The sequence below is a fragment of the Salmo salar genome, chromosome ssa05, assembly GCF_905237065.1.
Source record: "Salmo salar chromosome ssa05, Ssal_v3.1, whole genome shotgun sequence".
In the NCBI taxonomy this organism is placed as follows: Eukaryota; Metazoa; Chordata; class Actinopteri; order Salmoniformes; family Salmonidae; genus Salmo; species Salmo salar.
In genome coordinates this window covers 70,607,322-70,633,832 of record NC_059446.1, presented here as the reverse complement: position 1 = coordinate 70,633,832, position 26,511 = coordinate 70,607,322, and the positions used below count along the sequence as shown (strand labels likewise).

General features: G+C 42.8%; 2 protein-coding genes across 2 annotated transcripts in view; one reads left to right on the top strand and one right to left on the bottom strand.

The window, feature by feature from the left end:
- LOC106605563 (hemicentin-2) overlaps positions 1 to 26,511 on the top strand; it is a 262,034-nt gene that overhangs the window by 73,440 nt on the left and 162,083 nt on the right. Inside the window, exons 44-63 of the mRNA XM_045718710.1 lie at positions 324 to 575; positions 733 to 1,008; positions 1,409 to 1,660; positions 1,820 to 2,095; positions 2,496 to 2,747; positions 2,906 to 3,181; positions 3,581 to 3,832; positions 3,990 to 4,265; positions 4,666 to 4,917; positions 5,075 to 5,350; positions 5,751 to 6,002; positions 6,160 to 6,435; positions 6,836 to 7,087; positions 7,245 to 7,520; positions 7,921 to 8,172; positions 8,330 to 8,605; positions 9,006 to 9,257; positions 9,415 to 9,690; positions 10,091 to 10,342; positions 10,507 to 10,782. Of these exons, the coding sequence (XP_045574666.1) occupies positions 324 to 575; positions 733 to 1,008; positions 1,409 to 1,660; positions 1,820 to 2,095; positions 2,496 to 2,747; positions 2,906 to 3,181; positions 3,581 to 3,832; positions 3,990 to 4,265; positions 4,666 to 4,917; positions 5,075 to 5,350; positions 5,751 to 6,002; positions 6,160 to 6,435; positions 6,836 to 7,087; positions 7,245 to 7,520; positions 7,921 to 8,172; positions 8,330 to 8,605; positions 9,006 to 9,257; positions 9,415 to 9,690; positions 10,091 to 10,342; positions 10,507 to 10,782 (5,280 nt within the window). The remainder of the gene's footprint in view (positions 1 to 323; positions 576 to 732; positions 1,009 to 1,408; positions 1,661 to 1,819; positions 2,096 to 2,495; positions 2,748 to 2,905; positions 3,182 to 3,580; positions 3,833 to 3,989; positions 4,266 to 4,665; positions 4,918 to 5,074; positions 5,351 to 5,750; positions 6,003 to 6,159; positions 6,436 to 6,835; positions 7,088 to 7,244; positions 7,521 to 7,920; positions 8,173 to 8,329; positions 8,606 to 9,005; positions 9,258 to 9,414; positions 9,691 to 10,090; positions 10,343 to 10,506; positions 10,783 to 26,511) is intronic.
- Positions 19,554 to 20,565, bottom strand: LOC106605552 (platelet-activating factor acetylhydrolase IB subunit alpha1-like). The gene is made up of 2 exons (XM_045719388.1): positions 20,426 to 20,565; positions 19,554 to 19,839 (listed from the first exon to the last, which is right to left on the bottom strand). The coding sequence occupies exons 1-2, from the start codon at positions 20,563 to 20,565 to the stop codon at positions 19,554 to 19,556; spliced, it is 426 nt and encodes a 141-aa protein (XP_045575344.1).

The window sequence follows — 26,511 nt, the reverse complement described above, 5'->3', positions numbered from 1 at the left end:
TAGTAAAGTCAACGTGATGGTTTGGATCCCACCTCTTATACCATCTGACATATGTTGATGACATTTGACCTTTTGGCCAATTACAGATGTTGGGTTTAATTCAAATGAGTCAAACTCATTCCACAGAAGGCTGAGTGTCAGTGGGTTTTTCGATCCTCCCTTGAACTTGATTGATGTATTAACATACTTTATTAGTAAGGAAATCCCCAAACCTGGCTGTCTAGGTCTTATTTGAATGGCAAAACGAAAAACCAGCAGAAACTAGGAACTCCATAATAGGAATTTGACACCCCTGGTCTAACTGATTGTCTTTTGTATCATAGATGGACCGGAGATGCCTATTATAACAGGACCAGCATTAGGAGAAACAGGACACAACGTGACCTTCAACTGCTCAGCCTCCTCTCAGCCTCTCAGCCAGTTCAGCTGGTTCTTCAATGGCTCCCAGGTGGCAACTGGCTCAAAGTATGAGAATGGCCCACTGACTTTAGCCAGTCAAGGGGACTACACCTGTGTGGCCTTCAACAACATCACTGTCAGAAACAGCACAGTCTCCAAGATGCTCACTGTTGTTGGTGAGTCAGTAATTGCTACTTAAAATCAAGGGGAAAAAATGTCTTTACTTTGTGTTTGTTTTGTTTTAGAGTCAGCATACGTGCTGTTGAACCTACAGTATAATAAGATGTAAGTTGAGATAAAAGTGCTGAAAAACCCTTTGATCTGCTTCCACAGCAACTGTGACCATGACCATCGTGAAAGTCATTGGAGCCCAGCCAATACTGAACGAGAGATTCTCTCTGACCTGTGGCACCACTGGAACGGTTTACTCCATTCAGTGGATGAGGAACGGCTGGCCTCTGTATGCTAGCAACAGAACTGGCTTCTCTACGAACAACAATACACTGACATTCAACTCGGTCCAGCATTCTGACAAAGGAGACTATCAGTGTTCTGCCTCCAACCCCTTCAGCAACATGACCAGCCCATACTACAAACTGATTGTCAACTGTGAGTAGGCATTAACAAGTTCAACTTTGACCCCATGGCCTTTTTGGAATCTTTGAGAACTTCCTTTATTAATATTGAAGTAAAGTCAACGTTATGGTTTGGATCCCACCTCTTATTCCATCTGACATATGTTGATGACATTTGACCTTCTGACCAATGTCAGATGTTGGGTTTAATTCAAATGTGTCAAACTCATTCCACAGAAGGCTGAGTGTCAGCAGGTTTTTCGATCCTCCCTTAAACTTGATTGACGTATTAACATACTTTATTAGTAAGGAAATCCCCAAACCTGGCTGTCTAGGTCTTATTTGAATGGAAAAGCCAAAAACCAGCAGACACTAGGAAATCCATGGAAGGAATTTGACACCCCTGGTCTAACTGATTGTCTTTTGTATCATAGATGGACCGGAGATGCCTATTATAACAGGACCAGCATTAGGAGAAACAGGACACAACGTGACCTTCAACTGCTCAGCCTCCTCTCAGCCTCTCAGCCAGTTCAGCTGGTTCTTCAATGGCTCCCAGGTTGCGACTGGCTCAAAGTATGAGACTGGCCCACTGACTTTAGCCAGTCAAGGGGACTACACCTGTGTGGCCTTCAACAACATCACTGTCAGAAACAGCACTGTCTCCAAGATGCTCACTGTTGTTGGTGAGTCAGTAATATCTACTTAAAATCAAGGGGGAAAAAAATGTCTTTACTCTGTGTTTGTTTCGATTTAGAGTCAGCATACGTGCTGTTGAACCTACAGTATAATAAGAAGTAAGTTGAGATAAAAGTGCTGAAAAACCCTTTGATCTGCTTCCACAGCAACTGTGACCATGACCATCGTGAAAGTCATTGGAGCCCAGCCAATACTGAACGAGAGATTCTCTCTGACCTGTGGCACCACTGGAACGGTTTACTCCATTCAGTGGATGAGGAACGGCTGGCCTCTGTATGCTAGCAACAGAACTGACTTCTCTACGAACAACAATACACTGACATTCAACTCGGTCCAGCATTCTGACAAAGGAGACTATCAGTGTTCTGCCTCCAACCCCTTCAGCAACATGACCAGCCCATACTACAAACTGATCGTCAACTGTGAGTAGGCATTAACAAGTTCAACTTTGACCCCATGGCCTTGGTGGAATCTTTGAGATCTTCCTTTATTAATATTGTAGTAAAGTCAACGTGATGGTTTGGATCCCACCTCTTATACCATCTGACATATGTTGATGACATTTGACCTTTTGGCCAATTACAGATGTTGGGTTTAATTCAAATGAGTCAAACTCATTCCACAGAAGGCTGAGTGTCAGCGGGTTTTTCGATCCTCCCTTGAACTTGATGGATGTATTAACATACTTTATTAGTAAGGAAATCCCCAAACCTGGCTGTCTAGGTCTTATTTGAATGGCAAAACGAAAAACCAGCAGAAACTAGGAACTCCATAATAGGAATTTGACACCCCTGGTCTAACTGATTGTCTTTTGTATCATAGATGGACCGGAGATGCCTATTATAACAGGACCAGCATTAGGAGAAACAGGACACAACGTGACCTTCAACTGCTCAGCCTCCTCTCAGCCTCTCAGCCAGTTCAGCTGGTTCTTCAATGGCTCCCAGGTTGCAACTGGCTCAAAGTATGAGACTGGCCCACTGACTTTAGCCAGTCAAGGGGACTACACCTGTGTGGCCTTCAACAACATCACTGTCAGAAACAGCACTGTCTCCAAGATGCTCACTGTTGTTGGTGAGTCAGTAATATCTACTTAAAATCAAGGGGAAAAAAATGTCTTTACTCTGTGTTTGTTTCGATTTAGAGTCAGCATACGTGCTGTTGAACCTACAGTATAATAAGAAGTAAGTTGAGATAAAAGTGCTGAAAAACCCTTTGATCTGCTTCCACAGCAACTGTGACCATGACCATCGTGAAAGTCATTGGAGCCCAGCCAATACTGAACGAGAGATTCTCTCTGACCTGTGGCACCACTGGAACGGTTTACTCCATTCAGTGGATGAGGAACGGCTGGCCTCTGTATGCTAGCAACAGAACTGACTTCTCTACGAACAACAATACACTGACATTCAACTCGGTCCAGCATTCTGACAAAGGAGACTATCAGTGTTCTGCCTCCAACCCCTTCAGCAACATGACCAGCCCATACTACAAACTGATCGTCAACTGTGAGTAGGCACTAACAAGTTCAACTTTGACCCCATGGCCTTGGTGGAATCTTTGAGAACTTCCTTTATTAATACTGTAGTAAAGTCAACGTGATGGTTTGGATCCCACCTCTTATACCATCTGACATTCGTTGATGACATTTGACCTTCTGACCAATGTCAGATGTTGGGTTTAATTCAAATGTGTAAAAAACATCCACAGAAGGCTAAGTGTCAGCAGGTTTTTCGATCCTCCCTTGAACTTGATTGATGTATTTACTTACTTTAATAGTAAGGAAATCAGCAAACCTGGCTATCTAGGTCTTATTTGAATGGAAACACCAAACACCAGCAGACACTAGGAACTCCATGGAAGGAATTTGACACCCCTGGTCTAACTGATTGTCTTTTGTATCATAGATGGACCGGAGATGCCTATTATAACAGGACCAGCATTAGGAGAAACAGGACACAACGTGACCTTCAACTGCTCAGCCTCCTCTCAGCCTCTCAGCCAGTTCAGCTGGTTCTTCAATGGCTCCCAGGTGGCAACTGGCTCAAAGTATGAGACTGGCCCACTGACTTTAGCCAGTCAAGGGGACTACACCTGTGTGGCCTTCAACAACATCACTGTCAGAAACAGCACTGTCTCCAAGATGCTCACTGTTGTTGGTGAGTCAGTAATTGCTACTTAAAATCAAGGGGGAAAAATGTCTTTACTTTGTGTTTGTTTCGATTTAGAGTCAGCATACGTGCTGTTGAACCTACAGTATAATAGGATGTAAGTTGAGATAAAAGTGCTGAAAAACCCTTTGATCTGCTTCCACAGCAACTGTGACCATGACCATCGTGAAAGTCATTGGAGCCCAGCCAATACTGAACGAGAGATTCTCTCTGACCTGTGGCACCACTGGAACGGTTTACTCCATTCAGTGGATGAGGAACGGCTGGCCTCTGTATGCTAGCAACAGAACTGACTTCTCTACGAACAACAATACACTGACATTCAACTCGGTCCAGCATTCTGACAAAGGAGACTATCAGTGTTCTGCCTCCAACCCCTTCAGCAACATGACCAGCCCATACTACAAACTGATCGTCAACTGTGAGTAGGCTTTAACAAGTTCAACTTTGACCCCATGGCCTTGGTGGAATCTTTGAGATCTTCCTTTATTAATATTGTAGTAAAGTCAACGTGATGATTTGGATCCCACCTCTTATACCATCTGACATATGTTGATGACATTTGACCTTTTGGCCAATTACAGATGTTGGGTTTAATTCAAATGAGTCAAACTCATTCCACAGAAGGCTGAGTGTCAGCGGGTTTTTCGATCCTCCCTTGAACTTGATTGATGTATTAACATACTTTATTAGTAAGGAAATACCCAAACCTGGCTGTCTAGGTCTTATTTGAATGGCAAAACGAAAAACCAGCAGAAACTAGGAACTCCATAATAGGAATTTGACACCCCTGGTCTAACTGATTGTCTTTTGTATCATAGATGGACCGGAGATGCCTATTATAACAGGACCAGCATTAGGAGAAACAGGACACAACGTGACCTTCAACTGCTCAGCCTCCTCTCAGCCTCTCAGCCAGTTCAGCTGGTTCTTCAATGGCTCCCAGGTGGCAACTGGCTCAAAGTATGAGACTGGCCCACTGACTTTAGCCAGTCAAGGGGACTACACCTGTGTGGCCTTCAACAACATCACTGTCAGAAACAGCACTGTCTCCAAGATGCTCACTGTTGTTGGTGAGTCAGTAATTGCTACTTAAAATCAAGGGGGAAAAATGTCTTTACTTTGTGTTTGTTTCGATTTAGAGTCAGCATACGTGCTGTTGAACCTACAGTATAATAGGATGTAAGTTGAGATAAAAGTGCTGAAAAACCCTTTGATCTGCTTCCACAGCAACTGTGACCATGACCATCGTGAAAGTCATTGGAGCCCAGCCAATACTGAACGAGAGATTCTCTCTGACCTGTGGCACCACTGGAACGGTTTACTCCATTCAGTGGATGAGGAACGGCTGGCCTCTGTATGCTAGCAACAGAACTGACTTCTCTACGAACAACAATACACTGACATTCAACTCGGTCCAGCATTCTGACAAAGGAGACTATCAGTGTTCTGCCTCCAACCCCTTCAGCAACATGACCAGCCCATACTACAAACTGATCGTCAACTGTGAGTAGGCTTTAACAAGTTCAACTTTGACCCCATGGCCTTGGTGGAATCTTTGAGATCTTCCTTTATTAATATTGTAGTAAAGTCAACGTGATGATTTGGATCCCACCTCTTATACCATCTGACATATGTTGATGACATTTGACCTTTTGGCCAATTACAGATGTTGGGTTTAATTCAAATGAGTCAAACTCATTCCACAGAAGGCTGAGTGTCAGCGGGTTTTTCGATCCTCCCTTGAACTTGATTGATGTATTAACATACTTTATTAGTAAGGAAATACCCAAACCTGGCTGTCTAGGTCTTATTTGAATGGCAAAACGAAAAACCAGCAGAAACTAGGAACTCCATAATAGGAATTTGACACCCCTGGTCTAACTGATTGTCTTTTGTATCATAGATGGACCGGAGATGCCTATTATAACAGGACCAGCATTAGGAGAAACAGGACACAACGTGACCTTCAACTGCTCAGCCTCCTCTCAGCCTCTCAGCCAGTTCAGCTGGTTCTTCAATGGCTCCCAGGTGGCAACTGGCTCAAAGTATGAGACTGGCCCACTGACTTTAGCCAGTCAAGGGGACTACACCTGTGTGGCCTTCAACAACATCACTGTCAGAAACAGCACTGTCTCCAAGATGCTCACTGTTGTTGGTGAGTCAGTAATTGCTACTTAAAATCAAGGGGGAAAAATGTCTTTACTTTGTGTTTGTTTCGATTTAGAGTCAGCATACGTGCTGTTGAACCTACAGTATAATAGGATGTAAGTTGAGATAAAAGTGCTGAAAAACCCTTTGATCTGCTTCCACAGCAACTGTGACCATGACCATCGTGAAAGTCATTGGAGCCCAGCCAATACTGAACGAGAGATTCTCTCTGACCTGTGGCACCACTGGAACGGTTTACTCCATTCAGTGGATGAGGAACGGCTGGCCTCTGTATGCTAGCAACAGAACTGACTTCTCTACGAACAACAATACACTGACATTCAACTCGGTCCAGCATTCTGACAAAGGAGACTATCAGTGTTCTGCCTCCAACCCCTTCAGCAACATGACCAGCCCATACTACAAACTGATCATCAACTGTGAGTAGGCTTTAACAAGTTCAACTTTGACCCCATGGCCTTGGTGGAATCTTTGAGATCTTCCTTTATTAATATTGTAGTAATGTCAACGTGATGGTTTGGATCCCATCTCTTATACCATCTGACATTCGTTGATGACATTTGACCATCTGACCAATGTCAGATGTTGGGTTTAATTCAAATGTGTCAAACTCATTCCACAGAAGGCTGAGTGTCAGCAGGTTTTTCGATCCTCCCTTGAACTTGATTGACGTATTAACATACTTCATTAGTAAGGAAATCCCCAAACCTGGCTGTCTAGGTCTTATTTGAATGGAAAAACCAAAAACCAGCAGACACTAGGAAATCCATGGAAGGAATTTGACAACCCTGGTCTAACTGATTGTCTTTTGTATCATAGATGGACCGGAGATGCCTATTATAACAGGACCAGCATTAGGAGAAACAGGACACAACGTGACCTTCAACTGCTCAGCCTCCTCTCAGCCTCTCAGCCAGTTCAGCTGGTTCTTCAATGGCTCCAAGGTGGCAACTGGCTCAAAGTATGAGACTGGCCCACTGACTTTAGCCAGTCAAGGGGACTACACCTGTGTGGCCTTCAACAACATCACTGTCAGAAATAGCACTGTCTCCAAGATGCTCACTGTTGTTGGTGAGTCAGTAATTGCTACTTAAAATCAAGGGGAAAAGATGTCTTTACTTTGTGTTTGTTTTGTTTTAGAGTCAGCATACGTGCTGTTGAACCTACAGTATAATAAGATGTAAGTTGACATAAAAGTGCTGAAAAACCCTTTGATCTGCTTCCACAGCAACTGTGACCATGACCATCGTGAAAGTCATTGGAGCCCAGCCAATACTGAACGAGAGATTCTCTCTGACCTGTGGCACCACTGGAACGGTTTACTCCATTCAGTGGATGAGGAACGGCTGGCCTCTGTATGCTAGCAACAGAACTGACTTCTCTACGAACAACAATACACTGACATTCAACTCGGTCCAGCATTCTGACAAAGGAGACTATCAGTGTTCTGCCTCCAACCCCTTCAGCAACATGACCAGCCCATACTACAAACTGATCGTCAACTGTGAGTAGGCATTAACAAGTTCAACTTTGACCCCATGGCCTTGGTGGAATCTTTGACAACTTCCTTTATTAATATTGAAGTAAAGTCAACGTGATTGTTTGGATCCCACCTCTTATTCCATCTGACATATGTTGATGACATTTGACCTTCTGACCAATGTCAGATGTTGGGTTTAATTCAAATGTGTCAAACTCATTCCACAGAAGGCTGAGTGTCAGCAGGTTTTTCGATCCTCCCTTGAACTTGATTGACGTATTAACATACTTTATTAGTAAGGAAATCCCCAAACCTGGCTGTCTAAGTCTTATTTGAATGGAAAAACCAAAAACCAGCAGACACTAGGAAATCCATGGAAGGAATTTGACAACCCTGGTCTAACTGATTGTCTTTTGTATCATAGATGGACCGGAGATGCCTATTATAACAGGACCAGCATTAGGAGAAACAGGACACAACGTGACCTTCAACTGCTCAGCCTCCTCTCAGCCTCTCAGCCAGTTCAGCTGGTTCTTCAATGGCTCCCAGGTGGCGACTGGCTCAAAGTATGAGACTGGCCCACTGACTTTAGCCAGTCATGGGAACTACACCTGTGTGGCCTTCAACAACATCACTGTCAGAAACAGCACTGTCTCCAAGATGCTCACTGTTGTTGGTGAGTCAGTAATTGCTACTTAAAATCAAGGGGAAAAAATGTCTTTACTTTGTGTTTGTTTTGTTTTAGAGTCAGCATACGTGCTGTTGAACCTACAGTATAATAAGATGTAAGTTGAGATAAAAGTGCTGAAAAACCCTTTGATCTGCTTCCACAGCAACTGTAACCATGACCATCGTGAAAGTCATTGGAGCCCAGCCAATACTGAACGAGAGATTCTCTCTGACCTGTGGCACCACTGGAACAGTTTACTCCATTCAGTGGATGAGGAACGGCTGGCCTCTGTATGCTAGCAACAGAACTGACTTCTCTCCGAACAACAATACACTGACATTCAACTCGGTCCAGCATTCTGACAAAGGAGACTATCAGTGTTCTGCCTCCAACCCCTTCAGCAACATGACCAGCCCATACTACAAACTGATCGTCAACTGTGAGTAGGCATTAACAAGTTCAACTTTGACCCCATGGCCTTGGTGGAATCTTTGACAACTTCCTTTATTAATATTGAAGTAAAGTCAACGTGATTGTTTGGATCCCACCTCTTATTCCATCTGACATATGTTGATGACATTTGACCTTCTGACCAATGTCAGATGTTGGGTTTAATTCAAATGTGTCAAACTCATTCCACAGAAGGCTGAGTGTCAGCAGGTTTTTCGATCCTCCCTTGAACTTGATTGACGTATTAACATACTTTATTAGTAAGGAAATCCCCAAACCTGGCTGTCTAGGTCTTATTTGAATGGAAAAACCAAAAACCAGCAGACACTAGGAAATCCATGGAAGGAATTTGACAACCCTGGTCTAACTGATTGTCTTTTGTATCATAGATGGACCGGAGATGCCTATTATAACAGGACCAGCATTAGGAGAAACAGGACACAACGTGACCTTCAACTGCTCAGCCTCCTCTCAGCCTCTCAGCCAGTTCAGCTGGTTCTTCAATGGCTCCCAGGTGGCGACTGGCTCAAAGTATGAGACTGGCCCACTGACTTTAGCTAGTCAAGGGGACTACACCTGTGTGGCCTTCAACAACATCACTGTCAGAAACAGCACAGTCTCCAAGATGCTCACTGTTGTTGGTGAGTCAGTAATTGCTACTTAAAATCAAGGGGGAAAAATGTCTTTACTTTGTGTTTGTTTTGTTTTAGAGTCAGCATACGTGCTGTTGAACCTACAGTATAATAAGATGTAAGTTGAGATAAAAGTGCTGAAAAACCCTTTGATCTGCTTCCACAGCAACTGTAACCATGACCATCGTGAAAGTCATTGGAGCCCAGCCAATACTGAACGAGAGATTCTCTCTGACCTGTGGCACCACTGGAACAGTTTACTCCATTCAGTGGATGAGGAACGGCTGGCCTCTGTATGCTAGCAACAGAACTGACTTCTCTACGAACAACAATACACTGACATTCAACTCGGTCCAGCATTCTGACAAAGGAGACTATCAGTGTTCTGCCTCCAACCCCTTCAGCAACATGACCAGCCCAGAATACAAACTGATCGTCAACTGTGAGTAGGCATTAACAAGTTCAACTTTGACCCCATGGCCTTGGTGGAAACTTTGACAACTTCCTTTATTAATATTGTAGTAAAGTCAACGTGATGGTTTGGATCCCACTTCTTATACCATCTGACATATGTTGATGACATTTGACTTTCTGACCAATGTCAGATGTTGGGTTTAATTCAAATGTGTCAAACTCATTCCACAGAAGGCTGAGTGTCAGCAGGTTTTCCAATCCTCCCTTGAACTTGATTGATGTATTAACATACTTTATTAGTAAGGAAATCCCCAAACCTGGCTTTCTAGGTCTTATTTGAATGGAAAAACCAAAAACCAGCAGACACTAGGAAATCCATGGAAGGAATTTGACACCCCTGGTCTAACTGATTGTCTTTTGTATCATAGATGGACCGGAGATGCCTATTATAACAGGACCAGCATTAGGAGAAACAGGACACAACGTGACCTTCAACTGCTCAGCCTCCTCTCAGCCTCTCAGCCAGTTCAGCTGGTTCTTCAATGGCTCCCAGGTGGCAATTGGCTCAAAGTATGAGACTGGCCCACTGACTTTAGCCAGTCATGGGAACTACACCTGTGTGGCCTTCAACAACATCACTGTCAGAAACAGCACTGTCTCCAAGATGCTCACTGTTGTTGGTGAGTCAGTAATTGCTACTTAAAATCAAGGGGAAAAAATGTCTTTACTTTGTGTTTGTTTGGTTTTAGAGTCAGCATACGTGCTGTTGAACCTACAGTATAAGTTGATGTAAGATGTAAGTTGAGATAAAAGTGCTGAAAAACCCTTTGATCTGCTTCCACAGCAACTGTGACCATGACCATCGTGAAAGTCATTGGAGCCCAGCCAATACTGAACGAGAGATTCTCTCTGACCTGTGGCACCACTGGAACGGTTTACTCCATTCAGTGGATGAGGAACGGCTGGCCTCTGTATGCTAGCAACAGAACTGACTTCTCTCCGAACAACAATACACTGACATTCAACTCGGTCCAGCATTCTGACAAAGGAGACTATCAGTGTTCTGCCTCCAACCCCTTCAGCAACATGACCAGCCCATACTACAAACTGATCGTCAACTGTGAGTAGGCATTAACAAGTTCAACTTTGACCCCATGGCCTTGGTGGAATCTTTGACAACTTCCTTTATTAATATTGAAGTAAAGTCAACGTGATTGTTTGGATCCCACCTCTTATTCCATCTGACATATGTTGATGACATTTGACCTTCTGACCAATGTCAGATGTTGGGTTTAATTCAAATGTGTCAAACTCATTCCACAGAAGGCTGAGTGTCAGCAGGTTTTTCGATCCTCCCTTGAACTTGATTGACGTTTTAACATACTTTATTAGTAAAGAAATCCCCAAACCTGGCTGTCTAGGTCTTATTTGAATGGAAAAACCAAAAACCAGCATACACTAGGAACTCCATGGAAGGAATTTGACACCCCTGGTCTAACTGATTGTCTTTTGTATCATAGATGGACCGGAGATGCCTATTATAACAGGACCAGCATTAGGAATAACAGGACTCAGTGTGACCTTCAACTGCTCAGCCTCCTCTCAGCCTCTCAGCCAGTTCAGCTGGTTCTTCAATGGCTCCCAGGTGGCGTCTGGCTCAAAGTATGAGACTGGCCCACTCACCTTAGCCAGTCATGGGGAGTACACCTGTGTGGCCTTCAACAAAGTCACCGGCAGAAACAGCACTGCTTCAAAGATGTTCACCGTCATTGGTAAATCAGACTACAGATTCTTTGCTTTGTTGTGTTCATTTACGATCTGATTAGAAGACCAATATCTCAATATACACTGAGTATACCAAATATTAGGAACACCTTGCTAATATTGACTTTCCCTCAGAACAGCCTCAATTCGTCGGTGCTTGGTATCCACAAGGTGTCGAAAGCATTCCACATGGATGCCAGCCCATGTTGACTCCAATGCTTCCAATAAAAAGCATGAGCTGGTGCACACCCAGAGAAAAGTATTATGTGTAGAGGTGCTGACTAACCGCGATTAAACTGTAAGCTATAAAAATAAATAGTCGCACACTCTATTTATATATATATATATATATATAAAAAGAATCGTCCCTTTTTCAGGATTTTGTCTTTCAATGATAATTCGTAAAAATCCAAATAACTTCACAGATCTTCATTGTAAAGGGTTTTAACTCTGTTTCCCATGCTTGTTCAATGAACCATGAACAATTAATGAACATGCACCTGTGAAACTGTCATTAAGACACTAACAGCTTACAGACGGTAGGCAATTAAGGTCACAGTTATGAAAACTTAGGACACTAAAGAGGCCTTTCTACTGACTCTGAAAAACACCAAAGAAAGATGCCCAGGGTCCCTGCTCATCTGCGTGAACATGCCTTAGGGATGCTGCAAGGAGGCATGAGGACTGCAGATGTGGGCAGGGCAATACAATGCAATGTCCGTACTGTGAGACGCCTAAGACAGCGCTACAGGGAGGCAGGACGGACAGCTGATCGTCCTTGCAGTGGCAGACCACGTGTAACAACACCTGCACAGGATCGGTATATCTGAGTATCACACCTGCTGGACAGGTACAGGATGGCAACAACAACTGCCCGAGTTACACCAGGAACGCACAATCGCTCCATCAGTGCTCAGACTGTCCGCAATAGGCTGAGAGAGTCTGGACTGAGGTCTTGTAGGCCTGTTGTAAGGCAGGTCCTCACCAGACATCACTAGCAACAACGTTGCCTATGGGCACACTCTTTTATGTGCCCGTAGGGCAAACAAAAGTACAACAACCAATCACTGCTCGCAACTGGTCCTTTGATGGCCGTAGGCGTCTCCTTGAAAAATGCAGGGATATACACCTGTGTGGCCAAGAACTCTCTAACTAACATCTCAATGTCCAAGACCATTAGTCTGGATGCCACCGGTAAGTGGGTGGACTGTTGTAGTACGACCTAGGTGGGATATAATGAGTAATTAAATGTCACAAAGAGTTTTTTATTATGTTGAATTTAATTTGGTTCTAGTTTGCGTACGTGTTTATGCAAGGATCATTTTCATGCATCATGGAAATGCAATACAGACATTTTCTGAACTGGGGGGTACAGACAGGAATCAAGAAGATGTATACACTGTATAAATATTTTTGAAAGTCATCACTCACTTATTCTATTTGTTCTCCCTTGCCTCCCCTCCTCTCCCATTCTTCTTTCTCTCTCAGGCCACTCATCTGCCCCTCCATTCCAGGCCAGAGTTGGTCTGATGCTGACGGCCCTGCTAGCTCTCTTTCTCTGCCTCTGATCAACCACTGAGACCACCACAGTAAGCACACTGCATGTCTGCTGGCAATCACTCCCTTCCCTCTACCCTCACTGACTCCCCTCGCTTATCTGAAAAAGGGCTGGATAGAAATAAGTGGTATTGTCAATATTGTAATTGCCCCATCTTACCACCACAGGGCTGGGTTTAATGTGCTTAGCTCCTTTCCAATGCTTTTAGATTGTGAGTAGAGAATCAACAAGAGGTCAGATGGGAGGGGTCTATCCCCTTAGAATAGAACCCACCTCTACAATGTGTTTTTATGTCAATCATCTCTATAAACTGATTATTGTTATTTTTTTAACTAAAGTCTTGAAAACTGATCTTCAACAAGGTAATTGAAGGGGCAAAGATTCGCTGCTCAGCTCAGCTGCCTATTTCTGTTTCTAATTAAATGTTCTTAGATATTCACTGCCCTTGTGACTGTTGCCCTGGAGTCCATTCACTCAGTCCCTTTCTGTGTTCTGCGTTTGATCATGTATGTAAACTCTGTAGTTCAAGTACAAATTCAGGTTTATTACCTTATAAATACCTTAAAGGTAAAACGTTTCAAACGATAATACATTTATCTTGTGTTTATGTAAAACATGGCTTGTTTTTGCAAATATTTAATGTATAAGCTTGTAAATCCTCGGAGGAGACGCAGGCTTGTGCTGTTGTCTTATGTTTATATTTCCTCTTCATTAATTATTGTCTTAAATAAAGTGTTGTCTTTTCACACCTGTCCTACTGAATGTTGCAATCTTGGGTGATTTCTTTATCGGCAAAATCGCTGTGAAGAAATGTGAATTTAATGAAGTAGCAACAGAGGGATTTAGAGTGACACAATACACGCAAAGGGAAATATGAAATCTAGTGATAAAATGCTAAAATAATACATTGGAAATCACTCCACATACACATAAAAAAATGTGTATTACAAAAGAGTATAATTATATAATACATTTTTTTTTAAATTAATGGTTCCTGAGCGAGCAATAAGAGATTACAAAACATGATTACAAGGTTTATAAAGTAGTTATTAAAGGTCAACTCTTTAAATTGGAATACTCATGAAGTTTTTGCCTTGGTCACCCTTTGACTTCTCTACTCTTTCCATGATCTTCTGGCATTTCCACTGATTCTTAAATTCTTTCTTTAGGCACATTGCCCAACTGGATTGTGCGTAGGTCAGAGAGGATGGGAGAGAGATACACAGATTGGTGACTTTGGGAGAGTCCATGGTAATAAGTATTGTAGAAACTCTTCAATGTACTGCTGTTAGTGTTACAGAAACTCACAGGCCTTCCTGGGCTTGCGGTAGGATTTGGCAGACTCCTGGCAGAGGCAGCCTCCACTCAAACCCTCTCTCCTCCTCCCTGAGTGACACAAAGTAAACTGCTGTATTAGCCTGAGTACCATTCAGTTTCTGCCAACTAATTGCCATTCAAAAACATTACTATGATGGGCTGTCAGAAACAGACTGACAAGCAGGCTAGGATTGTATCCGCTTAAAAAAATCCAACTACTGTTTACCCTTAAAATATACATACTGGACGAATAGCAATGACTTCCTAATCACTCACCCTTACAGTCACACAATCTGTCATGGTGTCTGTGGGGGTTGATCTGGTCTCCAACTCTCCCTGGGTCCTCCACTGTACCTGTAGCTTCACTGACACCTGAATGTTGTACATCAGTTTCAGGAATCCCTTGGTAGAGAGGATGAGAGAGAGAGGTTGATCAGAATGGATATGTATAGTGCACTCGGACAGTATTCAGACCCCTTGACCTTTTCCACATTTTGTTACATTACAGCCTTATTCTAAAATATATATATATTTTATTCCCTCATCAATCTACACACAATACCCCACAATGACAAAACAAGTTTTTTGATTTTTTTTGCAAATGTATTAAAAATAAAAACGGAAATATCATTCAGACCCTTCACTCAGTAATTTGTTGAAGAACCTTTGGCAGCGATTACAGCCTCGAGTCTTCATGGGTATGACACTACAATTTTGGCAAACCTTTATTTGGGGAGATTCTCCCATTCTTCTCTGCAGATCCTCTCAAGCTCTGTCAGGTTGGATGGGGAGGGTCACTGCACAGCTATTTTCAGGTCTCTCCAGAGATGTTCGATCGGGTTCAAGTCCAGGCTCTGGCTGGGCCACTCAAGGACATTCAGAAACTTGTCCCGAAGCCACTTCAGCGTTATCTTAGCTGTGTGCTTAGGGTCGTTGTCCTATTGGAAGGTAAACCTTCACCCCAGTCTAAGGTCCTGAGCACTCTGGAGCAGGTTTTCATCAAGGATCTCTCTGTACTTTTCTCCGTTCATCTTTCCCTTGATTCTGACTAGTCTCCCAGTCCCTGCCGCTGAAAAACATCCCCAAAGCATGATGCTACCACCACCATGCTTCACTGTAGGGATTGTGCCAGGTTTCCTCCAGATGTGACACTTGGCAATCAGGCCAAAGATTTCAATCTTGGTTTCATCAGAGCAGAGAACCTTGTTTTTCATGGTCTATGACTCCTTTAGGTGCCTTTTGGCTAACTCCAAGCGGACTGTCATGTTCCTTTTACGGAGGAGTGGCATCCGTCTGGCCACTCTACCATAAAGGCCTGATTGGTGGAGTGCTGCAGAGATGGTTGTCCTTCAAGAAGGTTCTCCCATTTCCACAGAGGAACTCTGGAGCTCTGTCAGAGTGACCATCAGGTTCTTGGTCACTTCCCTGACCAAGGCCCTTCTCCACCCAATTGCTTAGTTTGGCTGGGCGGCCGGCTCTAGCGAGAGTCTTGGTGGTTTCGAACTTCTTCAATTTAAGAATGATGGAGGACTCTGTGTTCTTGGGCACCTTCATTGCTGCAGAGATATTTTTTGGTACCCTTCCTCAGATCTGTTCTTTGACACAATCCTGTATCGGAGCTCAACGGACAATTCCTTCGACTTCAGGGCTTGGTTTTTGCTCTGATATGCATTGTCAACTGTGGGACCTTATATAGACAGGTGAGTGTCTTTCCAAATCATGTCCAATCAATTTATTTACTCCAATCAAGTTGTAAAAACATCTCAAGGATAATCAATGGAAACAGGATGCACCTGAGCTCGATTTCGAGTCTCACAGCAATGGGTCTGAATACTTTTGCAAAAATGTCTAAAAACCTGTTTTTGCTTTGTCATTAGGATTGATGAGGGAAAAAATGATTTAATCCATTTTAGAATAAGGCTGTAACATAACAAAATGTGGAAAAAGTCAAGGTGTAACGGCCGTTGAAAGGATGGGACCAAGGTGCAGCGGAGAATGTATTCATCTTGACTTTTAATAGAATGAATGAACACTTTACAAAATAAACGAAAAAACAACAGTTCTGTCAGGTTATCAAGAACTAAACAGGAAAATAACTACCCACAAACCCCAACGGAAAAACAGGCTGCCTAAGTATGGCTCCCAATCAGAGACAACGATATACAGCTGTCCCTGATTGAGAACCATACCCGGCCAAACAAAGAAATACTAAAACATAGAAAAAAGGACATAGAATGCCCACCCTAGTCACACCCTGGCCTAACCAAAATAGAGAATAAAAACCTCTCTATGGCCAGGGCGTGACACAAGGGGTGTGAATACTTTCCAAATCCACTGTATGTGTGATGGATGAGTCTGCATGATTGATGTGTCTGTATGATGGATATGTCTGTATGATGAATATTAATGTATGATGGATGTCTGTATGCAACTACTATGTGATGGCTATGTCTCTCTGCAACGCTTCATGAAACGCTCAAAACATCAGAAGGAAACAATCAAATTCACATGTCAATTTGTCTATAAGACTCCCTATGAGTTAAGAGCTAAATGTAGGGCTTTCACAGACACCTCAAATCATGCACACCAGAAGCAGCTGTAATAAGTGTAACCTGTTATAAAGACAAATATATTCAACAGTAAATCAAACAGAATGTTCAATAATTGACCTTGTCCTTGGTCAGTGAATGGCAATACACAGAACAACAAAATCATCTTTAATCCCGTTCCTATGGCCACACCATCCTTGTGAATGTGCAATATAACCTCTGCAGCTTCTGCTGAATGAACAACTACAGTCTGCAGTTACTTCACCCCTTTATATGGATGTGTGTCTCAGTCTGAGATGAAATGGGCCATGTTGTATGAGGCGTGTCCCCCTTCCTAAACCAACACCTGCCTTGTGGCTTGTGTTATATACGCCAAGAGTTTTGGAAAGAGTGGACGTTGGCCAAAACAACACCTCATAGTGTTACTGATGAGTGAAGCCAGCCTGACAGGAGGATGAGGGCCCTTTATGATACTGACCTGTGATAGACACTATGACAAAACACTCTTCTGCCTTCATGGCTTATGTTCAATAAATATACCTTCTTTGAGAGCAAACTAACAAATAATGTTCATTAAATAGAATGTTCACCTGAAGACTTGAAGGCCACTTGAAACTGTCAGCCCGACACTGTGATTGTGTTTCCTTGGCAAACATTAAGACAATGATCAAATGTTCCTCTAGCAAAACAATGAGGAAATTAAAGTGTCATTGATCTGATAGATCAATATGCTGCCCAGATCATCATTCAAGCGATTAGAGCAAACTAAAATTACAGTTTGTGTGAAAGGGTTAGAGAAGTTCTATTTGCAGTCAAATCTTACATTGACAACTACAGGAAATAAACTTTCTTTCACGGCATAATGGGTTGATGCTTGCTGGATTCCATTAATCAGTCATGAAATTGGGCTCCTCACCGCTACGCTGGATTGGCTGGATCAGTCACACACACACATTGACGATACCTCTGAAGACCAACTTAAAAACAGATATTTACACTTCAGGCATGTTAGAAGCTGTAAGATGGAACTGGTAAACAAATACTTCTTGACAACTGACACTGCCAACTAACCATACAAAGGAGTGGGTCCAATGTCTCATCACAGTACTGTGTGTCACTAGACTCTCTTGTGGTTCTCTGCTCAGGCATAACTCAATTCGTACAGGTACCGTATCTTGGATGTGCTCAGGGCATCACATGCAGGTATAAAACTGTTTGGTCATCCCAATCCAATACATCACTCCATTGTTGTGTTCCATGTGTACTCCTGCTGCACCCATTAGTTTGAGTACATTAATCAATCAAACACACCAGATGTTTTGACATCTACAGCTAAAGGTCAATTATTTTGGTTAAAAAACTTATTTGCAGAGCCGTCATGCAGATACACTTCAGTGGTTGGAAGCTGCAAACAAAGAAGCAATGTCCATAAGCTTAAGCTTTCATTGGTTTTTAATGCATAGCATTTTGACATCACACATTCCTCTTTTCTACAATCCAAGTAAACAACACAACCATTGTCAAGTATAGAGTCTGGCAGACCTACATAAGCAGTATATACAAACAGTCAAAGTAGCCTTTTATAAGGAGTCTTGGGTCTCATGGGGTGACTGGCTTTGAATAAAGAGTGCAAGAAAATAATAAGCTAGCTACAACACATGCATACACACTGACTACAGTATCATATCATATCCAAGCCAAATACCCACCAGTCTCTGCCCTACTTTGCATTTGAAATACGCCAAAACCTTCCACTTCATTCTCCATATTGGTACAGCCAAAATACAACATATTCAGAGAATCTTCACATGTAACAACAAGCAACGGTGGTAAACAGATAGAGGAAACAAGTCATGCTTTAACAGTGGAGCCAAATGACGCCTTGTTTTATCGTCACCGTAAATGGTCTATGTGTCTAAACCTATATGACACCATTAAAGGAACTTTAAATGATATTATTAGTAACCAATCAGATCAATAGGACTGTATATGTTTTCAAAGTGAAGAGAAAAGACAGGAAATGCTGTTATTTGACAGAGGAAACAAAACAAACCTTTAGTATGGTAGCTTTTCAGATTCTCCTAACCTTTCTGTGGGGAAGCTCTTATAATGTATCTATCAGCCAGAGGAGAGAGATCCTGGCATATTGTTCATCATATCCACCATACAGCATGAAACTAAAGAGAAGGATAATCTCTCAAATCAGCTCAATCAAATCTCAGTTGGTGATAAGAGGTCAAATCTGACTAGCAACACAGATGTTTGATCCTATTAGTGCTTAGCGCTCCTCTACTCTGCCATTTTGTTGGTAAGTTAAAATGTTTACATTTTATTTTTAGATAGATTTTTACCTTGTCAGCTCGGGGATTTGATCCAGCAACCTTTCGGTTACTGGCCCAATGGTCTAACGACTAGGGTACCTGCCTCCGCATACATTACGGTCCCATAGAATGGAGTAGTGCAGTGGTTACCAACCCTGGTTCTGGACAGCCTTTTTAGTGCGGGCTTTTCTTCCAGGCCAGCATTCAAAACATTCAACGTGATTCAACTAATCAAGGACTAGATCATTATTTGAATCATGGGTTGGAACAAAAGGCTGTACTAAAATACTAAAAAGTATTCTTAAAGTAGTGAATGTGCTAAAAGGCTGTACTCTTGTGGCTCTCCAGGACCAGGGTTTTTACCTCTGATGTAGTGAGTGGGTCATTGGCCATCAGTTGGTCTTTGGCCTTCAGTTTTCAGCAGGCCCTTGAGTTGGGCGTGTAGCAGCTGGCACACAGCCTGGTAGCCCTGAGGGGTGAGGTGGAGGTAGTCATACAGCTCCTTGTGGGAGATGCTGCCGTCCGAGTGCACAAAGCCGGGGACCACGTTGAGGAGGGAGGTGTGGGGGAGAGAGGACACAGCCTCCTGAACCAGCTTATTGACCTGGGCGTTCCTCTCCCGCAGGGAGTTGGGCATCTTACCCCTGGCCAGCACTCCCTGTGGTTGCAAACATACATTATAGCACAGGAGGCTGCTGAGGAGAGAAGAGCTCACAATAACGTCCGGAATGGAGCAAATGGAATGGCATCAAACACCTGAAAACCATGTGTGTGATAGCATTCCACTGATTCAGCTCCAGCCATTACCACAAGCCCCTTCTCCCCAATTAAGGTCCCACCAACTTCCTGTGCATTATAGTCACTAGATGGCCATGCTAGAAAGGACAAACGTGACAATATGGTTAGCAATGATAATGGAGTCCATAAAAGTATGCAGTTCATAATTTAAGTTTGGGTTATCAAAAAGGTTAAAGGTAGTAAAGGGGATTTTACATGTGAGCAAAAGGGAGAACAGTCAATCATATTAATCTAAATCATTTCAGTTTATTACAAGAATTCAAGGAGAAAATCTCCAGAAAAGAAGTCAAGAGAAATGTCTAACAAGCTTCTCTGAGAAGGCACTTATATATTAGTCCCACAGAAACGAGTGTTGAGTAAACACCAGCCCGAGAGGCTTGTAGGAAGTCACAACATCAGCGGCTACAGAATCACAGTGTCACAGATATTTATCAGTGTGTCCTCTGCAAAGTCAGCTTGTCCTTGATGAGTTGGACTATGGCCATGATGCCTCCACAGATCTGTTCTGCAGTGTGACCATGATTATTGGTGTCCACCCACAGCACCACAACCTGGTGGAGGCAGAGGAAAAACATCAACTTGGTGGGCAGTTTCATTCATACCACTTGATTTAAAAGCATGTTCAATGATTGATACTGAAAGTGCTTTTTGGCCCAGGAGCAGGCTTGGGACCATGGGTCTGTGTAGCCATTAGGGTTTAAATCTGGACAATGAGTAGTGTATGATCAACTCTAATGTAATTAAAGAGAATATAGTAGACGGCCTCGGTCAAAATCGTGATTTAGGACCCTATGTCCAGATGGCGCGTACATGCCCAAATAAGGGCATCCGGTCAGGACATCCTGGCGGGAAGGTGTCACGTGGTTAGGGCCATATAGTTGCATCCTGTTCTGTCACGTGTTAGAGTGTGTGTTATTTTATATCTATATTGCATCTATTCCTTTGAAGTTGTCATGATGATTGATGTGTAGGGACCTCGTTGAACTGGGGGGGTTGTGTTTGAACATTTCAAAGAGAATGGCCCCACACCCCACCTATTTTATTGCTCTTAGGGTTGTTGTCTATGAAGCAGGAGTGTGTGTGTGTGTGTGTGTGTGTGTGTGTGTGTGTGTGTGTGTGTGTGTGTCTTTGCAGGGGTGTTTGAAAATGCATATATACATAACGATACCCAAACAGGTGATTTTCCTAGGTAAGGGATCAAAGGAGAGCTGCTCTCCAGGGTGGGGGCTGTCACAGTCAATCATGCCAGCCTCTTTTTGAAAGGCCTTTACTTATGACTTAAACAGAATCCTTTTCTACCCAGCCTATTAATTCATGCTGTGGGATAAATCAGGTGTTTCTTGGTGGTCTTAAACAAATCTACTGTGAAACAAAAGTGTACACTCTACATACATGTTTATTGACTTAAAAAAAGGCCCCAGTAACAAGACAGATATAGTAGAGATGCTACAAAAATCTATTAGTTCGTATGTATTTTCTAAAGCCTGTCAGGATGTGAACTACATTGTGCCTGGAAAACTTACGGATCTGGGGCTTGTGTGGGATATCCTGCGAGCAAGAGAGCCTGTCATGAAGACGGGGTGGAATTGGAAACGGCAGGATGTCAGGGACAACCCTATAACCGGGGCCCTTTATCTGTAAGAAAGGAACAGTAAAAAAAATGTTTTTAAAAGGTCTGTACTAAAGATTTAGAATTAAATAAAGGGTATTAATGCTATATCTCACCCCTTAACGAACGGGAATCTGTCATTTCTCTCTCGCCCCGGTCTGTCGCGGAGAAATGCAATGTATTATTTTATACGAATAGTCTTTCCTACAACAACATGTTAGAAACATTAAAGGTTATTAAAAAGTGTAGTACTGTGCCCGGTAATGGTGGCTGACCTGCTGTATAAACATTGTTTATACATAAAAAACATTATTGCATGTTTCAATATTGCACCGTAAAAATGTTTAAGTGATTACAAGCTTTTTTTAAAAGGTCTGTACTAAATATTATGAATGAAATAAAATTGTTTTAAAGCTGTATCTCCCCTTTAACGAAGGGACTGCATTTTTGAGCTATACACATGCATGGCCCGGAGAAAAATGGATTCCGGAAAGACGTGTGCGTGCGCGGGGGGTGTGTGCTTGCGCGGGGGGGGGGGGGGGATGTTGTTTAGGATTGTGTGCGTCTCTTCAATTGGGCTTGGCACTTTCGATTTTATTACCACACAGGCCTTTCAAATGCATATTTATCTCACCCCCAAGGATGTGGGGGCTAAAAAGTCAAACAGCCCAGGCAGAATATATCTTGTCTAGACAACCTCCTACGGTTTAAAACATATGTTATTTCTAATCAGCGCATATACTAACGGTCCCCCACCCCGGGATATACATTTACAACGGACACCCCCAAGCTGTGCTAGGAAATCAAAAGGAAATACAGGCAGACAGAATATGTCGAGACACCAGCCTGTGTTTTTTTGGGGTCTCTAGACATTCGTGGGTACTTTATATGACCCTTTTTTCATACAGGATGTCGCCCGGGAAAAGAAATGGCGCCCCCGCTCTGTAAACTCAGTACAGAATATTTCTCCTTAGAGACACGACATATGCTATTCTGTACGACCGGCTAAAGCGCAACTCCAGACACAAGGCCAATAGTCCCCGAAGAGTTATCAGCCCCGAACAGCTAAAAGATCAGCTGTGAAACCGTCATAATGGAGCTTTCTGAAGGTGAGTTAGTGAAAATAATATATTCGATTTGGAGAGGTATTTTTCAGGGAATTGGATATTAAAATTTGATATTGATATTCTAAAACGGATGGACAATGATTTTTAGGTAATATGTCAAATGCACGTATTCTTATAAGTTAAACTGTATATATTTGGTATAAATACCTGTTAATATTATCTAACGTCTGTATGATACCCAGAGGCTACCTGGGCATAATTGATTGGGAACCGACAGCGTTCGACGAGGATTCTCAGAAGCAAAATGCGCCAGGTCCTTTATGTAGCCCTTCACCATCACACTATTTTCGACGTAAGTCCAAAAATAAAATCCATTCTAATATTTATACATTAAAATCAAAAAGTGGGCACCCTATTTTAAAAGCTATTTTTGTGTTTACAGAGGACAGCCAACAAACAGGGGTACATGATGCATTAGGGACTCTGAATGACTTCGGAGGAGCAGATAAAACAGATGCTATTCTACGGTTCTGTACTAACGGCTTTACCCTAACTCCAAACACCTGCCAACAGCCCAGAACAGAGGAATACCGAGCAGCTAATAGATAATCTGTGAATCCATCCTCAATGAACTTTTTTGAAGGGGAGTTGAATATTCAATGTGATGTGTGTATATAAATATATATTATTTAAGAATGATAGGTATTAATTATTGGCATTTACATGTATGTTTAAAAAAAAATAAAGGCTGTTTAACCATTGAACCATAGTTTTTTATTCATACAGTTTGTAAACAGTAGCTTCTGCCTTCTTAGGGTCTATCTGACTCGCTTATTATATCAAACCTCTCAGACTAGAAAGTATGGTTAGAAAGTATGATTACAAACTATGGACAACCATGTTCAAACTGTGAAGTGGTTTACGGAGCGCTCTTTGAAATAAGTGCTGCTCGAATCTTCGTATTCCCCGGATAAAGTTACAGTATCTCACCACACCTTCTTCTATAATATCATGGCGGTCCGCAAACAAACATTTAAAGTGCATAGAAAGTACATTCAACCATGTTCTGCCCAATTCTGTACTACCATGAAAATAAAATAAAAAAACTAACAAATCCATACTAACTTCTACCACACACTCCCCCTTCCCCAAAAAACCCTCCCAAACCCCCATACCCCAAAGCTATGAAGTCGACTTTATTCATTATCAAAGTGTCCCTTGAAACCGCACATTCATGTGCTCAATATTTCTGAACAGGCCTCTAAACCATGCCAGGAACATCAGAAGCACGTGCCCCGACAGTAGACCTACTTACTACACGAACATCCATGTAAGCTCCATCTGTCCACATTGTATTTCTTCACTGCCTCAGCATATGAAACCTTCTGTGGTACTCTGACTCTGGCCACCTCCACCTGCCTCTCTCGCACTGGACACTACCGATCCCCAGCAACATTGGCACCCCTACAATTGACACACACAATTGTATCCACTGAAACTACACAATACTCTGTCCCATGCCCTCCAGCAACCCTTCCCACATATTGACATTTCCCTCCTAGACACTGCTGCAACATGACCATAAACGTTGCACCTGAAACAACAAAAGCTCTAACAGGATAATGGATATATCCTAACATGACATTGTCAGGTAAAAACTCAGACTCAAAACTCGAAAGGACCTACAGTGACTCCTTTGTTTCACCACTCTCACCATCGAGTCTGAGTCGCACCAAACGGCGGGCATCACAAATACCAGGAATCTTCAACTTCAATTGCTCCACCTGCACACTTAACACTACCCCAGAAATCACTCCTTTCAATGGTGCCCTATTCGTAAGCACAAAGCAAGAGACAGATCTTGACCCAAGTTGCGTTACATGGAGCTCCCGCTCCCTCAGGTCAGAAGAAAAACAAACAAATATCACAAGTCCACTACAGGTTACCTTCACTGATTCAACTGCACCCAACTCCTTTCCAACCTACCCTGAAACCACAAATGGATCCGCCAAAACACTTTCTCAAAAAGACTCACTCCTACTGGACCAGATTCTTCTTTATCAAGCTCACAGAACATCACCGTAGCGCGTAAAAAAAGTCTGTCCTCGGTTGCAACACTTACTACCGAGTTCCAAACTGCCCCTGGAAGCTACGTCAGCACAATAACTGTTTGTCAGCATCTTCAAGCCTCAGGTCACAATGCGCAATGCCAAACGTCGCTTGAGGTGGTGTAAAGCTCGTCACCATTGGACTCTGGAGCAGTGGAAACGCGTTCTCTGAATCACACTTCACAATCTGGAAGTCCAGTGGACAAATCTGGATTTGTCGGATGCCAGGAGAACACTGCCTGCCCGAATGCATAGTGCCAACTGTAAAGTTTGGTGGAGGAGGAATAAAGGTCCGGGGCTGTTTTACATGGTTCTGGCTAGGCCCCTTAGTTCCAGTGCAGGAAAGGTCCATACAGATATGTTTTGTTGAGATCGGTGTGGAAGAACTTGACTGACCTGCACAGAGCCCTCAACACCATCGAACACCTTTGGGATGAAGTGGAACGCCGACTGTGAGCCAGGCCTAATTGCCCAACATCAGTGCCCGACCTCACTAATGCTCTTGTAGCTGAATGGAAGCAAATCCCCTCAGCAATGTTACAACATCTAGTGGAAAGCTTTCCCAGAAGGGTGGAGGCTATTATAGCAGCAAAGGGGGGACCAACTCCATATTAATGCCCATGATTTTGGAATGAGATATTCGACGAGCAGGTGTCATGTATTTTTGGTCATATAGTGTATCAAATCTCAGCACCTCTGTGTTTCAAGGCCTCAATAACCTTGTCAACCTGTCACTAACTAATAACTCATTGATATGGCTCCCTCCAGGTATTTTCTTCTGGCTTTCCAATTTGGATGCCCGCATATTATGGCAGAACTACCTGAACAATTTCTCTGCGTTGGTAGAATCTGTGACTCACTTACCGAATCTAACTAAATTAGACCTGTGAAATAATTATCTAATGTCCAACCAGCATTCTAACCACCTACCGGAGTCCCTCACCACCCTCTATCTCTGTAAAAACAAACTGGTCATTTTAGCATGTAATTGGGGCTTCCTCAGCCATATAATAATCTCTCCTTCAAGGGCTTTCCAAGGTCGGAACTTACAGAAACTAAACTACATGTGTTTGCGTTCAACCAATGTTACAGTGCCAGAGCTTTTGAATGTCAGCAATGTTAGAGCTGGGAACATAGACTTCTCTGGTATGGGGTTGAAGACTGAATCTGCTCATGGAGTTATGCCACCTTTTGGGTACAAAGGTCAAATTTGTTAAAAAGCTGTGTCTGGGAAGCAATGGGATAACGTCATTGTGGAAGAACACACTTTCCCGCTGTCCACCAAACTGGGGTTTATTGGACATTTTCTTCAACCAGTTGAGGAAGGTCAGCTGCCTCCACTTTCTCAAAGTACAGGATCAAATCAAGAACTTCACTGCAGAGAAAAGCCACCTCACCTCCCTAATGTCCCCGAATCTGACAGATCTGAGCTACCGTTACAATCGCATACTCAAAGTCAACTCTTTTGCTTTCCACCACACACCAAATTTGAACATCCTACACCTCAACATTAACATAATCACCTATCTTGATCATAAGGCTGACGAGTCTTGTCACACCGCATCTGGACATTGACAGATCTATACAATGACAGCTTTGAAGATATGCAGAGCCTGGAAATAATCAGACAGCTGTAATTTTCAACAAGACTTTCCATTCACTCCAATACCTTCACATTGTGAAATTTGGAGGGAAAAAACATACTCATTTTGAAGAATCAGCCTTTGTGGGGCTTGATATCCTGGCCACATTTTACCT

Coding starts and splice junctions, on each gene's coding strand:
- LOC106605552 (XM_045719388.1), bottom strand. CDS start 20,565: ATGAAACTGCCCACCAAGTTGATGTTTTTCCTCTGCCTCCACCAGGTT. Junction 19,840..20,425: donor GTCCAACTCATCAAGGACAA/GCTGACTTTGCA, acceptor TAATGTATGTTT/GCAACCACAGGGAGTGCTGG.